At 36.1% G+C, this 21,071-nt stretch overlaps 1 protein-coding gene across 4 annotated transcripts in view; it reads left to right on the top strand.

The window, feature by feature from the left end:
• The first annotated feature begins 919 nt into the window (after positions 1 to 919).
• srgap1b (SLIT-ROBO Rho GTPase activating protein 1b) overlaps positions 920 to 21,071 on the top strand; it is a 58,821-nt gene continuing 38,669 nt past the window's right edge. For 3 of the 4 annotated variants that reach the window (XR_015482039.2, XR_015482040.2, XM_087246772.2), the window contains exon 1: positions 1,000 to 1,451. Coding sequence is in view for 2 of the 4 variants with exons in the window: in XM_087246772.2 (XP_087102898.1) it covers positions 1,385 to 1,451 (67 nt within the window). In the remaining 2 variants the exon portion in view is untranslated. 4 annotated transcript variants of the gene reach the window in all.

Consider the following 21,071-nt stretch of genomic DNA (forward strand, 5'->3'; position numbering starts at 1 on the left):
ATAGTAAAGCAGACACCTTACTTGCATTTAATTGGCTTTCTCAAATCAATACATTTAAAATGATGACGACAAGTTATATTCAGTTCAATTCAAGTGTATTTGTAAAGCGCTTTTCGAAATAATCATCATTACACATTATTAAATTACTATTAAAATCAGGAGTTAGGGTGTTCAATAGTATTGTGCACAGAGTATACAGTGGACAGTACAGTGGCCAAGAATATACACAGTTAACCTGCAGTTATACAGTAGTGTACTTTCAAAAAAGATATGTATATAATACATTTTCAATTATAGGACATGATTATTAAAATAACATTTCAAAGCACATACATATGTGGGAGACGTAATAACATTTAATAAATATATTTTTTAATATGTATTGTATAACATTTAAGTGTATTTCGAAACCCTCAAGTTGTTAATAATAATAATAATAATAATAATTATTATTATTATTATTATTGGTTTATTATTATAATCCAATTATTATTATTATTATCATTATTATTATTATTATTATTATTATCATTATTATTATTATTATTTAGAGACTAACAGTTTTACGACAACAAATTAATCCAATTGAGCAATCAACCTCACTGGTAAATCTTAAATCCAGTCCATTGGTTGTAAATCCAGCTCTTGAAGTAGTCCAGCACCAGTATTTTGGATGCCTCCGTTCTCTGACACACCCAGTTCAGGTCTTGTAGTCTCCGCTAATAATTAAGACGCATATCAGGTGTGTTAAATGTGGAAACCATACAAAACGCACAATAATGCTCAGCGCCTGGGCAGCCAAGGAGCATGACCGAGAACAACTGCTTCTTAAAATAGAGTGACTGTCAATTTTATGTGCAACACCCACACACACACACACACACACACACACACACACACACACTCACGCCCCAACCCGCCCACCAATTGACAGCAGCGTGGAGAGCGCGCGCGCGTGAGAAACACGCACACCTATCGAATTTTTCAGCATACACAATCAGAAACTCTCACGCATTAGAGTGAGTTTAGTCGACTTCCAGTCTGTGTCACCTCTAGACGCGCGTGTTTTGTTTATCAACCTGTGCGTAATTTTGATACGGCCACTTGCATCTCCAATCCGGCGATGCGGCTGTAACGACGCGCCCCTGTAGCTCCTCACGTGCCACTTCCCTGGCTTATTTCTCTGTGCATGTTTAATAATAATCGGTTGATGTGCATGGTTTGAATGTCATCGCTGTGCTTCACGGACTACAGTTTTCTGCTGCTGGATCACGCACTGAACCTGTGGTTAGAAATGACGCATCGGGCACAGTAGGGACGCGTCTCGGAGAAGCAGAAAGGTTTCAGACAGAAGGGACCAGCGGATCTGGACGACACTGGCGTCATGTCTAACTCGACGAAGAGCAAAAAGGAAAAGGAAATCATTACGGAGTATGAGAGCCAAGTGAAAGGTAAGAACACTCGCACCTGATGGGTACCTGGAGACGGTCTCATCCATCTAATGAGAGGCTCGTGCACGCGTTGCATTTACTGCACATTGGCCAAATAATCATTTCCAGTTACATTACTGCTGTCTGTTTATTGAATCCATTCAGCTGAAAAAAAAAACCCTAAACACAAACTGTATACTGGGGAATGTGTTTTTAACTGGTTTACTGGTTTCATTCATATCATAAATGTTCTGGTTTAACCAGTGCAATGTATTCCAGATGGTTTTTGAAATATGGTCTCTGGTCAGCCAGCTTGTTACCATCTTGAATTAGCTGGAAATGACTAAAATGAAAATGGTTTTATGGTGAAAATGGTGGCTTATCAGACAGCAACCAGGTTAAGATCATTGTTGGAGCATGATTACCAGTCATCCAGCTATAATTGCAAGCTTGAAATAGATGGAAACTAGTTGTTGGTTAAGATGCTTAACAACATGCAAACAGATCAGCCACTATATTATCAGAAGCAAATCAGTTTACAGTGAGTAAATATTTTACTAGTCAGTCAGCTAATAACAAGTTTGGATTATCTAGAAATTAATTGATGATGTATATTGTCAGCTGATCAATCAGCTAGAAATCCGTTTTGAAGCATTTACAGGTTAACCAGATAACTTTTAGCTTGAAATCAGAAACTAGCTGTTTATACAAACTCAATAGGGTCCAGATGATATGTTATAGGGGTACTAGTCAACTGGTTACCTAACAACTAGCTAGAAACCAACATCCAGCTGTTTTTACAAACTCGATGTGCTTCAAATGGTTTGTCAACTAAGTAGTCAGCAGAGTTTGTTAGCTGGTTGACAAGATAAATACCATCTGAAAACCAGCATCAAGCTGAAGCTGGTACAGATGCTATGTTTAACATGGTTACTGGTCAATTGGAAAGAAACCATCTCAAGGCGATCAGCATGGGTTTCTAAGCATACTAGTTGACTAACGACTTGTTACAAACCAGAAAACAGCTGGTCACCCAAGCCCGGTGGTTATGTAATGTGGTTACTTATTAACCAGCTAGAATCTCAAGGTGATCAGTACGGTTTATTGAGCATAGCTAGCTGGTTGATGAGCTAAAAACCATTCACAAAACAGTAACCAAATCATCATACAACCTCAGTGTGGTCAAGTTGGAAGTGTGGTACAGTAGATGTTTAGCCATTTAGAAACTATCACTAGATGATCAGCATGTTTTGAAGCATGTTATTTGGTTGGCTAGCTGACAACTAGCTAGAAATCATCAATTAGTTTTTCACCAAAGCTCAATATAGTTGAGAGTTTGTTTATTGTGCTTGCTTGTCAACCAGAAACCAGTAACTAATTGGTCATACATTCTCGATGTGGTCAAGTTAGTAGTGTTAGAATCCATCCCAAGATGATTAGCATGATTTTTGCAGCATATCTGGTTGACTATCTAACAACTAGCTAGGAATCATCAACTAGTTTTTCATCAAAACTCAGTATAGTGGAGAGTTTACTAAATGCGGTTACTTGTCAATTAACTAGAATCTCAAGGTAGTCAACATGGTTTTTGGAGCATGCTAGCTGGTTGATGAGCTAACTACTAATCAGAAACCAGTAACTAATTGATCATACAACCTCAGTGTGGTCAAGTCAGCAGTGTTAGAATCCATCCCAAGATGGTTAGCATTATTTTTTAAGCATATCTGATTGACCAGCTAACAAATTTGGTCCAGATGGTTTATTTAATGTGGTTTCTTGTCAACCAGCTAGAATCTCAAGGTGATCGTTATGGTTTTAAGAGCATGCTAGCTGGTCTATGAGCTGACTACCATCCAGAAACCAGTAACTAATTGGTCATACATTCTCAATGTGGTCAAGTCGGTAGTGTTAGAATCTAAGATGGATTAGCATGATTTTTTAAGCATACATGTATCTGGTTGGCTAGCTAACAACTTGTTAGAAATCCTTAACTAGTTTTACACCAAATCTCAATATGGTCCAGATGGGTTTATGTAATGTGGTTACTTGTCAACCAGCTAGAATCTGAAGGTCATCAGCTTGGTTTTTAGAGCATGCTAGCTGGTTGATATAAGCTACCATCCAGAAACCAGTAACTAATTGATCATAGGCTACAACCTCAATGTGGTCAAGCTGGCAGTGTTAGAATCTATTCCAACATGATCAGCATGGTTTTTGTAGTATATCTGGTTGACTAGCTAACAACTAGCTAGAAATCATCAACTAGTTTTTTCTTACCAAGGCTCAATATGGTCCAGATGGGTTTATGTAATGTGGTTACTTGTCAACCATATGGAATGTGAAGGTGATCAGCTTGGTTTCTGGAGCATGCTAGCTGTGTGATGAGCTAACCACCATCCAGAAACCAGTATCTAATTGATCATACATTCCCAATGTGGTTAAGTTGCTAGTGTTAGAAACAATCCCGGGATGATTAGCATGTTTTTTGAAGCATATTAACTGGCTGACTAGCTAATGACTAGCAACTAGTTGTTCATGCAAGTTTAATATGGTCCGAATTATATTACCGGGCGACCAACCAGTTAAAAAAACTAAGGTAATTACCATGGTTTTGAGAGCTGACAAGCTAACACATTTCACCACCTTGATCTTCCAAAACAAGCTTAAGCTGAATGTTCAGCAGGGGAGTGAGCGGCTTAAGGGACTATGAATAAAAATACATGCTGCTATTCATTCAGCATGCGCACCATCAACATAATAGTACACACATAATCCAGCCTGCATCATTTGTTTGCTCTTACGGCAGGCGAACGTTTATGCGGGCACTCGTTTAACAGAGTGTAATCGATGAAATGGAAAGGGAAGGGAGGGGTGCATCATGCAGCCTCCATGGCAACCCCTGTCTCCAGCGCTCCAGTTGTAGTCAGGTGAAGGTGCAAGGCTGATTTAGACCTTCACAATGACAATGTGGATGTTAAAGTGCCGGCATGCATTCCCTTATGCTGATATTTAAATGAGAGGAGCAGATTTGCTGTCTCAGCCGCTATTGGCCAATGGCGGTCAGGGTGAAGGTGGTCTCTAGGCAACTCAAGATAGATTGGTGAAGTATCGCGGCTGCTTCGCGTTAGAGATGAATGAACATATGGGCTCCTCTCGCTTGTCAAATGTAGGTTTGTGTGCAAATGTGCGCCTAGGTGTGCTCCTTTTTCAACAGGCTCTTGCTGCATTGTACACGTTTCCATGGATACTCAACTACCAGGCTGTGTGTGAATGTCCAATGGGGAAGCGATGGGTATCTTGCTGTGTGTGTGTGTGTGTGTGTGTGTGTGTGTGTGTGTGTGTGTGTGTGTGTCAGGGAGCAGGATCAGGGAATCCTCCTGCCGCAGCACTGCTGTTTAGTATGGACCGCACGTACAGCAGTGTGTGTGGCATACAGTAGTGTGACTAAAGATGGATTGAGACAGATGACTGATTTATGGTCATAAGGGACGGCGCCGCTATTCTCCAATATAAGAGACGCACACTTATTTGGTACTCAGACGTGGTTGATTGTGTTTTTATCGATCTAAAAATGTTGAGTTTAGATGTATATACTGTGTGAACGCATTATTAAAGCATTATTTACTAGAAAATGATATTTCGATGCTTAATTTAGAGAGTTTTTTTTTTTCTTTAAAGGGTTGATCCGTTATGATATAATATTTTAAACTTAGTTGATGTGTAATTTAGCTGTGTGAACATAAACGTACCTGTCAACCCTCACGATTTTCACGGGATTCTCCCATATTTTACAGTTCTATCCCGCTATCATCCTGAAAAAAGTATTTCTACATTATTTTCTTTCTTTCTTTTTTTATTTGTTTTTGTGCAGTCTACAAAAAATAAATAAATAACACAATTATTTATAATTCACACTTTTTTTTAAACAATAACTAAGGGTAAACAAGATCATTCAAAAACCCTTAGTCCCACATCCCACCACCAAGCAGGAGAATAAAAAAAAAACAATAAAAACAAACACACAACAATGTTGGCACCTACAAGAATTGTCAAAGCCACTATATAAATATACATAAAATATAAATAACACGCGCACACATTAATAAACAAGGTAGAAATCTTTCTTGAAAGAAAAAATAATTTAAAATCTTATAAATCAGCAAAGAGGTGTTTTGTATTCCTGACCAAAATTAGAGGATCCCAGTTTTTATATGGGTAGGCGTTTCCTTTATTTTCACATCCCAATGTTGACAGTTATGCACAAACAAAATCTTTGAATGTAATATGCTCAAAGTTTATTGCAAAGGGAGACATTGGTTTTTACAGAGTTAGCTTAGCAAAGCCTACAGCGAACGAAGTTTGGGGACTACAAAAAAATACATCCGGGTTAGTAGGCGTGTAATGGATCACGCTTAAAAGAGATTCAGTTTTCACTTTTTCATTTAGTCACCAACAATTAAAAAACACAGAAGTACTGGGAGAACAGTTTATAGTTCCAATATAAACACTGATGTTTATGGGAAAAATTAAAATCAATGGAACTGGACGCTAGTAAATGTTGTAGCAGTTACATTGTGTAACCAATAGAAGGCGACAAACAACCATCAAAATTATGTCACTGAATAGGTTTTCAAAAATGATCCACCTATAATGAAACATGACGTTTTATGTGTGTATTGTTGAATTATTTATTGAAAATAAATAGGATATGTTTTACAAGATGTTAGATTTCTTTATTTAGCATAATCAGCAACAGTAGCTGTATTTTTCATATTGAATATTTTCCTTTTTTTCAGCTGGTTCTTTCTTGATTTTTATTTTTATATAAATCATTTTTATTTCATTTAATTTTTATACAGTTTCTAAGTTATGTTTGTTAAAACCAATCGATTTTGCAGTAATATTTTTATACTAATGGAAAGCAAATTACATTTGTCTCACCCCTTTTTTTCTAATCCGAAAAATAATCTGTGACCCATAAACCGTAGTGTGATCCGAACTGTGAGATATGTGATCCGTTATGCCACTACAGGTTAGTGAGATAGCAAACGCTTCAGGCTAGGAGTGTTCAACATGCGCATACACCCCGCGCAAAGAAGGGGTGTGGCCAGAGCTGCTGTAATGTAATAGCAGAGGAGGTTAAAATGCAGTTCAAACGCTGCTATTTCCACAGAGCTTCTTCTGTTTCTGTATTTGGGACATGACACAAAGAGAGAAGTGCTTACAGTTTCATTTTAATTATGTTCCAGAGAAATTATAAAACATATATAGCTAGCATTTGACAAAGGACAGCTTTCAGAATCTCCCCCATTTCAGTGCTGGATTTGGCTAAAAACTCCTCCAAACATATTGGAAGAAGCTGAGGATTGTGAGCCACTACCTGTGAGTATGTTTATTTGCTAAAATTGATCTATGACATGCACCGTTTCTAGCGTTAATGGTATGTTGTAGCAAGGACGTAAACAAGCATGTAAACATCGACTAACAATTTAACTACAAATTTATATTTATGATCCGTCACACCGCTGTAAACATCCACAGTCTTCCCCAGCTCTGCAGTGTCTCTCTATGCAGCCGCTTTCCCTGCGTTCTACATCTCGAATGACGTACTCGCAAAAGATATGTGAACATTTTATATTGCTTACACATGCTTATAACCCGAATATATGTGAAAGACGTTTGTCAGATTTTATATTAGAGAGCAGGCGTGAGCTTCAGTTGTGTCCTCTGTGTCGTTTTCTGCCTGATTCAGGCTCAAACAGATATGGCTAACAGCTACTCTGACTGACAGCATTTACACAATGGCAAAGCGTGTGCTTGTAGAGGCGTGACACTATTCCGGTTGACGTGGTGCAGATCCGTAAATCACACCACGTTATGTTAGCTGACCAATCAGAGCCTCTTGGGAATAGGCTTTCGGAGGAACTAGGAAATATGACAGTCGTTTTCATGTTAGCAGAGTAGCTGTATATAATCAAAGTAAGTCATATGAAAAAATAACGTGATTTTTTTTTGCAGGTAAAGCATGAACACGTTGCTTTCCATCTTATAAACACAACAAAACCTTTAAAATAAACTCTGCACCACCCTTTTAAGTAATTCAGTGGTTGCTTAAAATGTTAAAAAAGGGCAAAAATGTGCTTGATGTTTTTCAGCGTCCAAACAGGAAATGGTTTTCTCTGATGGAGGAAGTAAGGAGGAAAGCAAAGCACATGACCTTGACTGTACCTGCCAACACACACACACATACACACACACACACACACACACACACAATTGAACTACACGTTTATAGTGATTCAGAGTGAGTTGGATTAATGTGGAAAACTGGTGTGTGTGTGTGTGTGTGTGTGTGTGTGTGTGTGTATATGTGTGTGTGCATTACTCAAAATATTTTCGCTACATCAGCAAGAAGCAGCACTGGAGCGAGTGGCTTTTTCAGTCCTTTAGGGAGCTCGTGCTGTGCTAAAGCCTTTCACATGCGTATAGAAACACTGTCGCAAGATGCTGTTGTTTAGCTTGTATAAGCATGTGTACAGTTGGCATGTGCAGTACTTCATATCATAATCTATATCTTGTCATTGTAATGACTGTTACTGCGAAGACAGCACGGTAGCACAATCACCTCACTACAAGAAGGTCGCTGGTTTGTTCTTTGGCTGGGTCAGTTGGCATTTACTGTGTGGAGTTTGCATGTTCTCCCCGTGTTGGCGTGGGTGCTTCCCCCACAGTCCAAAGACATGGGTGAATTGGGTAGGCTAAATTGTCTAGTAGTGTATGTTTGTGAATGAGAATGTATGGGTGTTTCCCAGTGATTGGATCTAGCTGGAAAGGCATCCGCTGTGTAAAATATATGCTGGATAAGTTGGCAGTTCATTCCATTGTGGTGACCCCATATAATAAAGGGACTAAGCCAAAAAGAAAATAAAGTTCGTTACACTACAAAATACTATTGCTTTTGTAAAAACATGCTATTGCTATATACTATGAACACTATAAAGTGGATATGGGAAGCGGTTTCGAACGCAGGCAGTTACTTTCTTCTCTTTATATGAAACGGCCATTTTATGAATCATTTGAATGAACGATTCAGTGAATCACTCAAGGACTTATGTTTTTAATGTCATTTACACTAGCACAAAAACACACTGTGCAATATTCTTCGCCCCTAGTTTACAGTATTACCATTCAAACTTTCGTTTTCCCCAAATTAATGTCTTTCAATGTGACTTTGGTACAGTGTAGCGTTTTTGCCTGGCATTCTAATGAGATTTGAAGTCTGGTTGCATTTCTGGCTGCGGTCCAGTCCGAAACCACAAACACACACACACACACACACACACACACACACACACACACACAGACACATGATGATAGAGGCCGCAGACTGACTCACTAGTGCACTTCCTCTGCCCCGGACTGACTGTATGAATCAGATTTATTGCAGCTCAGGGGATCCACTCGCCTGCAAGACATTTCATCTCTTTGTTCAGAGTCCCAGAGAAAGAGCCGTCACAGTCCAAACATCTCATAATAAATGTGCAGAGCGAATACAGAGCGACATAAAACCACTTGTGCAGATTAATGGAGCATTTCCTAGAGGTTTGTCAGGTATTATACTGCACCATTCAACCGATGAATATGTTTCTTGGTCATGGTAAAAGTAGAAAGCGTGTTTTTGTTGTTGTTTTTTAATTGGCCACATCCTCTTGTCATATTGTGAAAGTTTTTTTCAATATGAAATGAAAAACTGTTCCTTTAGAAATAGTAGATTGTTTGATTGTCTGTTTAATGGCGGTGCTGTTTAGTGGAATATGTACAGTTAAAGATTTATTCGCCCTCCTGAATTATTAACCCTCCTTTATATTTTTTTTCTTCAATTTCTGTTTAATTGAGAGCAGATTATTTCAACACATTTCTAAACCTAATAGTTTTAATAATTAATTTCTAATAACTGATTTATTTTATCTCTGCCATGATGACAGTAAATAATATTTGACAAGATATTTATTAAGATACTATTCAGCTTAAAGCGACATTTAAAGGCTGAACTAGGGCAATTAGGCAAGTTAGGGTAATTAGGAAAGTCATTGCATAACTATGGACTACAACACCCAGTCATGCAACACACACAACTGGTTGTAACATGGCGGATTTGTAGTTCATGTGAATGTAAGTGTGTTTACCAGCGATCCCAGGTAGTAGTAAATCACTGGTGATCGTGACATTAACGAAATTATTTCCGAGAGAAGCCAAATCTGGAGCTAATCTAAAAAAATAACTCATGATAAGGGTCTAAAAATTAGTAGCCCAAATTTATGTTAAAAAATATAAAAAAAATAATTGTTAAAAATAGCAAATATCAAGAGTAACAACAACAAAAAATTGTAGAAACCTTTTTGGGGTTTTTTTTTTGCAATATTTTGCATGAATTTAACTGTATTATCTGTCTATTTCTATAAATGTTCAGTGACTAAAATATTATTTAAAATAAATATATATCTTTAATAAATCTGTTTTATTCAAATGCACCAAAATAGATTGCCTTTTCACTGAGAAATGGATAAAATATTTATTTTGAAAATGGGCTGTACTCAATTGTGCTGAGCACTGTATACTACCAAAATCCAGCCATAAAAAGCATGTACTTTATTAATAGTCAAAAGCAGATTTTAAATGAAATACATGTACATACTCAGTATACCATTTTAGAAGCATTTAAATAGTGAATGTGCTCAAGTATTACTGTAATGAAAACCAGCTTGATGTGCTTCCAGGAGTGTGTGAATAGGATATGGTCTGGTAGTCATGTACTGATCTCAGCCTGATGATGTTTCATAATAACGATTGGACACAGCATATGGCTTATTTTCAATAATAAACATTGAACGAATAGCTGACTTGGTCAAAACTGAGTATTTCGTATGAGATTGGATAGCAGACTGATCTCTAGCCTTTGACTGCATTTATTTCTAAAGGCAGACCTGGAAGTCTCATTAATCAAGTATAGATATTGATCCAGTAATCTGTTTAAGACCACAGAGCAGAGGACCACATGTACTGTAGTACTTACACTCACTATTGAGACTCCTCCATAAAGCCTGTATTTGACATTATTCTTGGGTTAAAAGCAGAGCACGTACTTAGCCAGAGTTATTTTTTAGAATAACTGGGTTTGAATGGACAGTTCTACTGAGGTCCGATGCAAATTTTTATTTATTATTATTTTTGGCACTTGTAGTGGTAGTAGTATTGTTGTTATTGTTATAATAACAGTAATATTAATAGCAATAATAATAATTATTATTGTTATTATATTATTACTATTATTATTAGTATCAGTATTAGTATATTTAGTGTTGGGCAACAATTACTAGCATCCAAAATAAAAGTTTGTGTTTACAAAATATATATGTGTGTGTGTGTGTGTGTAATGTGTATGTTTATATGAAATGAATATACATTTGCATAAAAAATATAAATATACAAAACAAAAAAGTATGTATTTACTACTAGCATTTTTTATAGAACTTGTATTATACAAGCGTGTGTGTATAAAAATAAAAATAATACGCATTTGTTTTAAATAAATACACGTTTGTATTGATATATACATAATAAAATACATAAATAAACATGCATATATTATGTATTCAAGCATTAATTTTAAATGTGATTGTTTCCCAACACAGCATTATTATTATTAATAAAAATGATATTTATTATTATTGTTTTATTATTGTTTATTATTATTAATATTATTAATATTTATTTTTATTGTTTTTTTATGATTTATTATTATTATTGTTATTTTATTATCATTGTTATTTTATTATTATTATTAATAATAATAATAATAACATTTATTATTATTGTTTTATTATTGTTTATTATTATTATTAATATTTATTTTTATTGTTTTATTATTATTTATTATTATTATTATTATTATTATTATTTAGTGCTGGGCAACAATTAGTAGCATCGAATATAAAAGTTTGTGTTTACAAAACATATATGTGTGTGTACTGTTTATAATGTTTATATGATACACACTTTAAAAGCAAAAATATACAAAAAAATATTTACAATTAGTTTTATGTATGATTTACATTTATACAAGTATTTTTCATGTAAAATCAAAATAATGTATTTGTTTCAAATAAATACATGCATGTTTGTAGTTATAAATACCTAATAAAATATACACCGTAAAAATGCATACTCAAAAACATTAAAACACATGTTAAATATAATGAATTGTTGCCCAGCACTCTATTATTATTATTTTATTTTTTATTTTTTTTATTGTTATTTATTATTATTATTATTATTATTATTATTATATTATTTTTTTTTTAATTATTATAACTATATTGTTATTTTATTAGTGTTCATTATTATTATTTTATTATTATTATTATTATTTTATTGTTTATTATTATTTTTCATTCATTCATTTTCTTGTCGGCTTAGTCCCTTTATTAATCCGGGGTCGCCACAGCAGAATGAACCGCCAACTTATCCAGCAAGTTTTTACGCAGTGGATGCCCTTCCAGCCGCAACCCATCTCTGGGAAAAATCCACACACACATTCATACACTACGGACAATTTAGCCTACCCAATTCACCTGTACCACATGTCTTTGGACTGTGGGGGAAACCAGAGCACCCGGAGGAAACCCACTCGAAGGCAGAAAGAACATGCAAACTCCACACAGGAACGCCAACTGAGCCGAGGTTCGAACCAGCGACCTTCTTGCTGTGAGACGACAGCACTTATTATTATTTTTATTATTTGCATTTTTAATTATATTATTGTTATTTTATTAGTATTTTTATTATTATTATATTTAGTAGTAGTAGTAGTAGTATTATTAGTATTATTATTATTATTAATGCATTTTAAGTGTTTTGTCTATTTATGCGTTGACTGAGGTCAAAAAAGTGTAATGTTAAGTCATTGTCTGCCTGTTTAGTCCTTGCACGTACATTTTGAGCTTTTCATACAGCATCTCCTGACCTTGAATCTTCAAGCGCTTGATTACATTTGTTGTGTCTGGAGGAAACCTCTGCTCATGTTGAAACTTTTAATTTTAATCATCCGTATTTATATGATTCTTTTAATCCTCTTGTGCATGTAAAGCAATTACCTTTGCAGATAAACTTGTGCTATAAATAAGCTTGCCTTGCCTTTAATATTTTTAGATGTATCTAACATAACACTCATAAATACAACTTGTGTAAATTAACAATGTGGTGACAATTATATCATAAAAATTGTAACACCTGTATTAATATTACATGTAAGTAGTAGTGGTGGGGGTGATGGTTACTACCTAGTGTGCATCTTAAAGACACTTCTCATATGGAGAACGAAGTCATGCATTGCTCACGTATGAATTTTTTTTCAGAGTGTAAAATCTTGATGGTTCTGTGAGTTTCGTCTAGCAAATCTGCTCTTTAATTTGTATTTTCTATTGGGTACAAGTCGGGTGATTGGCTGGGCCATTCTACAGCTTGATTTTCTTTCTCTGAAAGCATCTGAGAGTTTCCTTGGCTGTGTTGCGGATCGTTGTCTTGCTGAAATGTTCACCCTGTTTTCATCTTCATCATCCTGCTAATGTAGATGTTGGACTAAAGCAAATCTTAATTTACGCTGATGAAGAGCAGAGGGTTGCTGAAGAACTTCTAATTTCAGCTGCTGGCTGGGCTTTCACTGCCTTTCTACAACTTTCTTTCTTGATGTGTTCAATACTTTTTCATTTTACCATGCATAACTTAATTTTTAAAGTAATTAGATTAGGGGTTTTGGCATATATGGATTTTTTTGGTTGTTATCAACATCTGGTGAATATTTTAAGTCAACAGCACCTTTAGAAACCTTCAGGTTTTCTGAGAAAAATGGTGATGTATTGAATACTTATTTCCCCCACTGTATACTCTGCAGTATTAGTATTATTATGTTTCACTTTTTTACATATTTTTTCATGTTTTAAAGAGCCAAAAATGAATTGTTATCAATTAAAGTTGGCTATATGTCTTGCTTTACATGCAATATTTTATATTTAAAGCCTTTTTTTTTTATAAAAAAAAAAAGACTAAAATTAGTTTTTACACAACTTTCAATACTAAAACACATCAGGTTCATTCAGTTAATGTACATTTGCAAATAAATAAAACAACCTAAACTGAAATATCTCAATCTAAAGGCCAAGTGGCATGCCAATAGTGATATTTTGACACTGATCTAATTCTAAAATTCATAAGCAACAACTTCGTCAATGCTAATGTGCTTCTGTATGAGTGAGACGACTGAGAAAATGAGCGTTTGATTAAAGAAAAGGCTCAGAGAAGCAGCTTCAGAACGAACGGAGCTTTAGATGAATAGAAGAAAGCGAGGGAAGATCCAGAGAACAAGTCTAAGCAGAAAATGGGAAACAACTGAGGAAGTGTCAGAGCCGGTGACGTCAGCGTGTGTGCGTCTTTTTACAGAATACAATTATGAGTTCTTGTTCTTCCACATGGTGTATTTTTGTGTCCGTGGCGTTCATGAGTGTGTATTTTGGTGCTGCTGTGGTCTGAAGTTCCTGTTTTTATTTCATGTCAAGCCATTTTAACACACTAAGTTCTGAAATCGTGTGTGTGTGTGTGTGTGTGTGTGTGTGTGTGTGTGTGTGTGTGTGTGTGTGTGTGTGTGTGTGTGTGTGTGTGTGTGTGTGTGTGTGTGTGTGTGTGTGTGTGTGTGTGTGTGTGTGCGCGCGCGACTAAATGTATGAAAATACTTTTAAGTGGCCATATAATTGAATCCGAAATACATTTTCTGACTTGTGTGTGTGTGTGTAAGCTTGTGTGTGTATATGAGCATGTGTATGTATGTGTGTGTGCGTTGCTGTACGACCTGTGTGTGAGTGTGCATGTTTGTTTGTGCACTTGCTTTATGGTGTGTTTCTGTGGAATTGTGTGTGTGTGTGTGTGTGTGTGTGTGTGTGTGTGTTTTTGCTATACAGCGTGTGTATGTATGCGTGTTATTGTGTGTGATTTTGTTGAGGTACAGCGTGTGCAGTGTGTTGCTGTATGGTGTTTGAGTGAATGTGTGTTATTGTGCGTGTAAGCTTGTGTTTATTAGTGTGTGTAAGCTAAGCTTGTGTTTAATGTGTGTGTGTGTGTGTGTGTGTGTGTGTGCTGTGTTTGCTATACAGCAAGTGTGTTTGTTTGTGCATGTTGTTGTATGTAAATGTGTGTGCTGTTATGCAGTGTGTGTGTTTGTGTATGCATTTGCTTTACAGCGTGTGTGTCTGGATTTTTATGTTTTTTTGCTGTATGGTGTGTGTGTGTGTGTGTGTGTGTGTGTGTGTGTGTGTGTGTGTGTTGCTGTAGATCATTTGTGTTTGGTTTTTGAACTGGTGTGTTCTGCTGTATAGTGTGTGTGTGTGTGTGTGTGTGTGTGTGTGTGTGTGTGTGTGTGTTAAATGTGTGATTCACTATGCTTCATGTGAGCGTGTATGTGTGTGTGTGTGTGTAGATATTAGCGTGCGTGTTGCTGTATGGCGTGCCTGCACACACTCCTCGCTCTCTCAGGTTGGTGAGCAGAAGTCTTGTTGCCATGGAGACAGTCTGCGCCAGGCTCGTGCCGCAGGGTATCAGACGTGCTCACCGCGGTCACAAGTTCAAAGGTCAAACTCCAGATAGGCAGACACTCACAGAGATAATAATCATAAATCCATTAATAATTGAACAGAATTATGTTTATTGTTGCGATTTTAAACAAAGTGAGCACGTGCCAGTTTATTATTAATCGTTATTTCCAAGTTTGTTCTGATTAAATCTTTCCTTGTGCTAAATGTTAGCATCAGCAGCAGCAGCAGGAGTTCATGTCTCTCTGCTAGATTAAGCTCATCCTCTTGTTTTGTTTAAATTATGGTCGTCTGAGTGTGGAAATGAGTCACCGTCTGTTTATTCGTAGTTTTTAGACTCTCTTGCAGTCGTGCGGTGTTTTCCAGCAGGAGCTGCGGTTTTCATTGCAGTTTGTCCTGATGACGGATGAGTGTGTTTGGGGTGTCAGTGTGAGAGGAGGTGCGGGACGGCCTGTGTGAGGATTCGCTCTGTTGCAGGCGCATGTTTTCTCCCTTGAGGATGTGCTGAGATCTGCTCTGTCAGCAGCAAATCTGCAAGGAAAAGACTGAAGGATTTGCCAAACCAGTTAATCGTTAAATATTTGTTTTTTTTTTATATTATCAACAACATAATCAAGTTTACGAGCCAAGTTTTTTAGTTATTAAACACCGACATGAACTAGAATCCAAATTTTGTAGAAGTGTGTGTGTGTGTGTATTTATGCAGTGTAGCTATGCAGCTGTTTAGATTTATATCAGTTATTACATAAGAACTCATTCATTCATTTTCTTTTCGGCTTAGTCGCCACAGAGGAATGAACCGCCAACTTATCCAGCACGTTTTTACACAGCGCATAAGCCACAACCCATCTCTGGGAAACTTCCATACACACTCATTCATATACACACACACACTACGGACAATTTAGCCTACCCAATTCACCTGTACCGCATGTCTTTGGACTGTAGGGGAATCCGGAGCACCCCGAGGAAACCCACGCGAACGCAGGGAGAACATTTCGCATGACGCAGGAATAAAGTATTGAACACATGAAGAAAGGGAGGTCTAGAAAGGCAGTGAACGCCCAGACAGCAGTAGAAATCACTCAGTAGTTCCTTAGCAACACTCTGCCCTTCTTCAGTGTAAAATAATATTATCAGGATGATGAAGATGAAAACAGGGTGAACATTTCAGCAAGACAAGGATCCAAAACACAGCCAAGCAAACTCTCAAATGCTTTCAGAGAAAGAAAATCAAGCTGTAGAATGGCCCAGCCAATCACCTGACTCGAATCCAATAGAAATTCAAATTAAAGAGCAGATTTGCTAGACGAGACCCACAGAACCATCAAGATGTTTACTCTCTGTTGAAGTCTGAACAATGCATGTGACTTAATGAGAGGCGTCTTTAAGCTGCTGTCTGTACATAATCCCCCAACTGTACATGCATGTCAAGTATATGGTGTTCCATTATTTTAAGTCCCTGTTCATTCACAACACACCCACTCTTCACACACATACACACAAATATACAATCACCAACAAACATACAACATACATTTACTCACTCAATCAGCACCAGTGTGTGCAAACTAGTTTTGATAGTAGCCATTACTTGGTCAGAATACATCAAGGCATAGGTTTTATTTAACACGTAGCACTTAAAAGGGGAATTCGATTATTTATGTATTTATTTATAGTCAAAATGAAACACATCAGCTTTATAAACAAATTAGTTCACCCAATAATTAAAATGTATGCACTATTTACTTTTTAAATTGTGTTGTTTTTCATCTGTTGAACGCAAAAGGAGACATTTTGAAGAATGCTGAATAATTGCTGGCACTTATTGACATGTATAGTCGACAAAAAATGTATTGAAGTCAATGGGTGCCAGCTACCATGCAGCATTCTCCAAAAATATCTTCTTCTTTCTGTACTTAACCGCTTAATCAGATTTGGAGCAAGTAAAGAGAGGAAATGATGAATTTTTATTTTTGGGTGAACTATCCCGTTATCCCCATCACGGCTCATCAGGCTCATACACATCTGAATCTCCATTGGATTACAGGTTTTTCTTACATTGTATCAGAAGAGTCACCTTGCTCGCCATGCACACACACACACATGCACACATATTCCATGTCTCCAATTCTCACAGTCCTTCCCACACACACACACACACACAGTCACACCCACACAGAGCTCGCGCCAAGCCTGCTGTCTCATCTGTTATTTGGAGCTGGAGCCGCACTGTGACATTAAACAGTTGGTCTGTGGAGAGAAAAAGAGAGGGGGAAAAGTGTGAGCGAGAAGAAGAAAAGAGGAGAGAAAAGAGAGAGAGAGAGCTGCTGAAGGGGAACAACTGAATGTTATTATTAACAGCGGTTATTAAGAAAAGACACTGCAGGCAAAACACTGCTCATTCATCCACCTGCCAATTTTGAGATATTAAGCTGTTCATAGTGTTTTGTTCAGTCTAATGTAAAGCAAATACCCAAAATATGGGGTTAAGTAAATCTTTTGTTGCACTTTATCAGTTTGTGCATGTAGATTTCCATTACAATACGGATTTTATTGCTGCTAAAAATCTTAACGCTGCTAAAAGCAATGAGCTCAAGGCAATGTGTTGGTAATATTATGCATGTTTGTCTGAGCGGCGCATGTACAACCATACTTTTGATGTATTTAGTCTTTAAATATTTATTTAGCAGTTTTAGCATTTTTTTAGTCAATGAAATGATTGTTGCACTGGCTAGAGAGCAGTTTTTAAAATTTCGCAGTACTCTTGACAATAATAATGAGGATGTGAGCGGTGATAACGACATGTACAGGGAACGTTGAAAGTTATATGCTCTAGAATATAGGCTGGTGAGAGTTTTATGTTTGGAGCAGGTAACGGTATACCTCTTTAGATCTTATTGCAGTTCTTTATATCCAACTCAGGGTGTCCTTAAAATGTCTTAAATTTCAAAACTTTAACTTTAGGCCTTAAAAAGTCTTAAATTCACTGACATATTGTGCTGCAGGTATTAAATGGTTTTAAACAGGTCTTAATTTTGCTTTGTCCTAGTAAAGCTACTCAATTTTGGCCGACATCCATCCAATGACCTACGGTAGAGTGGAGGAACTATGACGTCACTTTGTAGGCTAATCGGCTGCTAGCATAAAACTGGCTCCCTTGATAAAATCCCCATAGGAATTTCTTATAGGCTTTCGAAGATTGCACATAATAAGCTCTTTGTTTAAACACTGTTCATTGCACTTACACGTTTTGTCCGACCGGATAATCATCACACGAAAATACAACTTAGATCACTTTTGGATCTTAAATGCAAACGCAAGATTTAAAAAGCTAACATTAGGCTATAAACGGACTACAGGGCCTTTGGGGCGCTTGCCTGTGATGTCAGCACTGACCTGCTTTTTTATTTATTTATTTTTTTTTTTTAATTTTTTTTTTAGATCTGTATTCTGAAGGTTTTAACAGAGAGACTAATATGTTCATCAATAATTTACCCTAATTATATACAATGTTTTCTTCTACAAATATTTTTTTTAAATGATGCTTGCAGTTTGTCACTTCCGCCTAAATGGATTAATGGTTTTGTTTGTCACCTCATACTTCATCAAATCTCGACCAATCAAATGCTCTCTGGTGTCTGTCCCACCCTCTCCTCATTTTACCCTATTCACCTGTAGTGTCATTTAAAAATGAAGTTTTTTTCACCCTCATGGTCTTTACAGCTAAAGCAGAGGCCTGTATTCAGGATTGAGAGCACAAGGTTTTAGATTCAGCTATTTAAGCAGCCATATGGGTCTGAATATTTCTTGTGAATGCGTCATGAAGGGAATATCGAGGTGTTTGTGGCCCTGTTTCAGAATCATTTGGCTGTTTTTCTCTCGCTCATTTGCATGCAGTGGCAATTAACAAATACAGATTTTGTTTGAAACCCATGCCAACACATGGAGAACATGCAAACTCCACACAGAAACGCCGACTGACCCAGCCAAGGCGCAAACCAATGACCTTCTTGCTGTGAGGCGAACATGCTACCCACTGCGCCACCATGCAACCCAAAATGTAGTCATTAAGAATTTGTTTAAATTATAATAAAAATGAAAAATAAATAAATAAAAACTGCTTTAAAATATTGATTAAAGCTAAAAAAATATATATATATATATATATATATATATATATATATATATATATATATATATATATATATATATATATATATATTTAGGATTTTTCAATATTTATTTTTTCACAACAACTTCTTCCCCAACAATTTAACCCCTAATAGATATAAAATAATAATAATAGTAATGATAATATAATTTTTTTTAATTATTAAGAAAAATAATACTAAATGCTAAATAAATAAAAAGGTACTGCCATTGTAATTACTATTTAGGGGATACACTTGCTCATCAAGTTACATTGTGTTACAGTGTACTTCCGATTACATTGGTTTATATTTAAGTAACCTCTAAATGTACATATCTAAAGATGTTGTAATACTTTTCCACCTTTTCAGAAAAATATCAGTCTTCATTTGTAGAGATGCACTCATTTCTTTTTCCATTACATAGACCTCTTTAGGTCTCTGAATCCACTGATCCACCTTTGGAGAACCTTCTTATATCCAATACTGTTATCATTTTTTGCAACCAGCAATAATATCCTTATTATAAAATTTGGTTCCTCATTAAACATTTCTTGGGACTGTGCTCCCAGTAAGCACACAACTGGATTATTTAAGGCTAAATAAAGTAAAAATATAATAATAAATAGATAATCAGAATCAGAAAGAGCTTTTTTGCCAGGTATGTTCGCACATACGAGGAATTTGTTTTCGTGACAGAGCTTCTACAGTGCAACAGAATTATAGAGACAGGACAAAAAAAACAAAAACATATTATATATATATATATATATATATATATATATATATATATATATATATATATATATATATATATATATATATATATATATATAAGCAGTCTAAAATAAATGCTAAAATACACAAATTCACTCAAAAAATTAGGTTTGGTACTGTTTGTTCAAACAACTTATTTAAAATGAGCTGAAATGACACAATTCTTGAGTTTTTTTGGGGGACAAATTAGTTATGATCAATCCACATAAATTTGTAAAAACTAATGAGTGAACGTATGATATCTTAACACAGACTGATTATGTGGAACCCAGCATGTTTTTACAGCATAGATGATAAATCCATATGACTTTCTAAAAGTATTTTCTAGAGTTATTCGCTCTACTTTTATTATATATTTGCGTTGATTTTAACAGGAGGCTGAAGCACATGAAGTCAGGAATTCTAATTGTAAGTGAGCGACCGCTTTAAAGAAATGGAGAAAAGCGAACTGCTCGTCCCATTAAACACACACACACTAATCCTCATGGGATCCTCCACTCCACTACCTGTTGTCTTGGTAACGGCGGCGAGTGTGATAACCAGTGTGTTGTTAAGGAGGAATCCAGACCGGCTTGTTAGCAGGGAAAGTCTCCGCTTCACAGAGCACAACTTCACATTGTGTTTAGATCGCTCAGAAGAAATGGCATGTCATGAGATGTTAGTACGCTGCAGCTGTCATCGCCAATGAAACACAGTCTTTCCAAAGCCCAAAATTTAAGTTGTTAGTATTGCTGTGTTATCTACAGTGCATCCGGGAAATATTCATAGCGCTTTACTTTTTCCACATTTGTTTATGTTACAGCCTTATTCCAAAATGGTTTAAATTAATTTATTTCCTCAAAAATTCTACACTCAATACCCCATAATGACAATGTGAAAAAAGAGTTTTTGAAATTGTTGCAAATTTATTATAAATAAAAAACCTGATAAATCACATGTACATCAGTATTCACAGCCTTTGGCTTGAAGCTCTAAATTGAGCTCAGGCACATTCTGTTTCCTCTGATCATACTTGAGATGTTTCAGCAGCTTAATTGGAGTTCACCTGTGGTCAATTCAGTTGATTGGACCTGATT

The sequence above is a fragment of the Danio rerio genome, chromosome 4, assembly GCF_052040795.2.
Source record: "Danio rerio strain M-AB ecotype USA chromosome 4, GRCz13ab, whole genome shotgun sequence".
Lineage (NCBI taxonomy): Eukaryota > Metazoa > Chordata > Actinopteri > Cypriniformes > Danionidae > Danio > Danio rerio.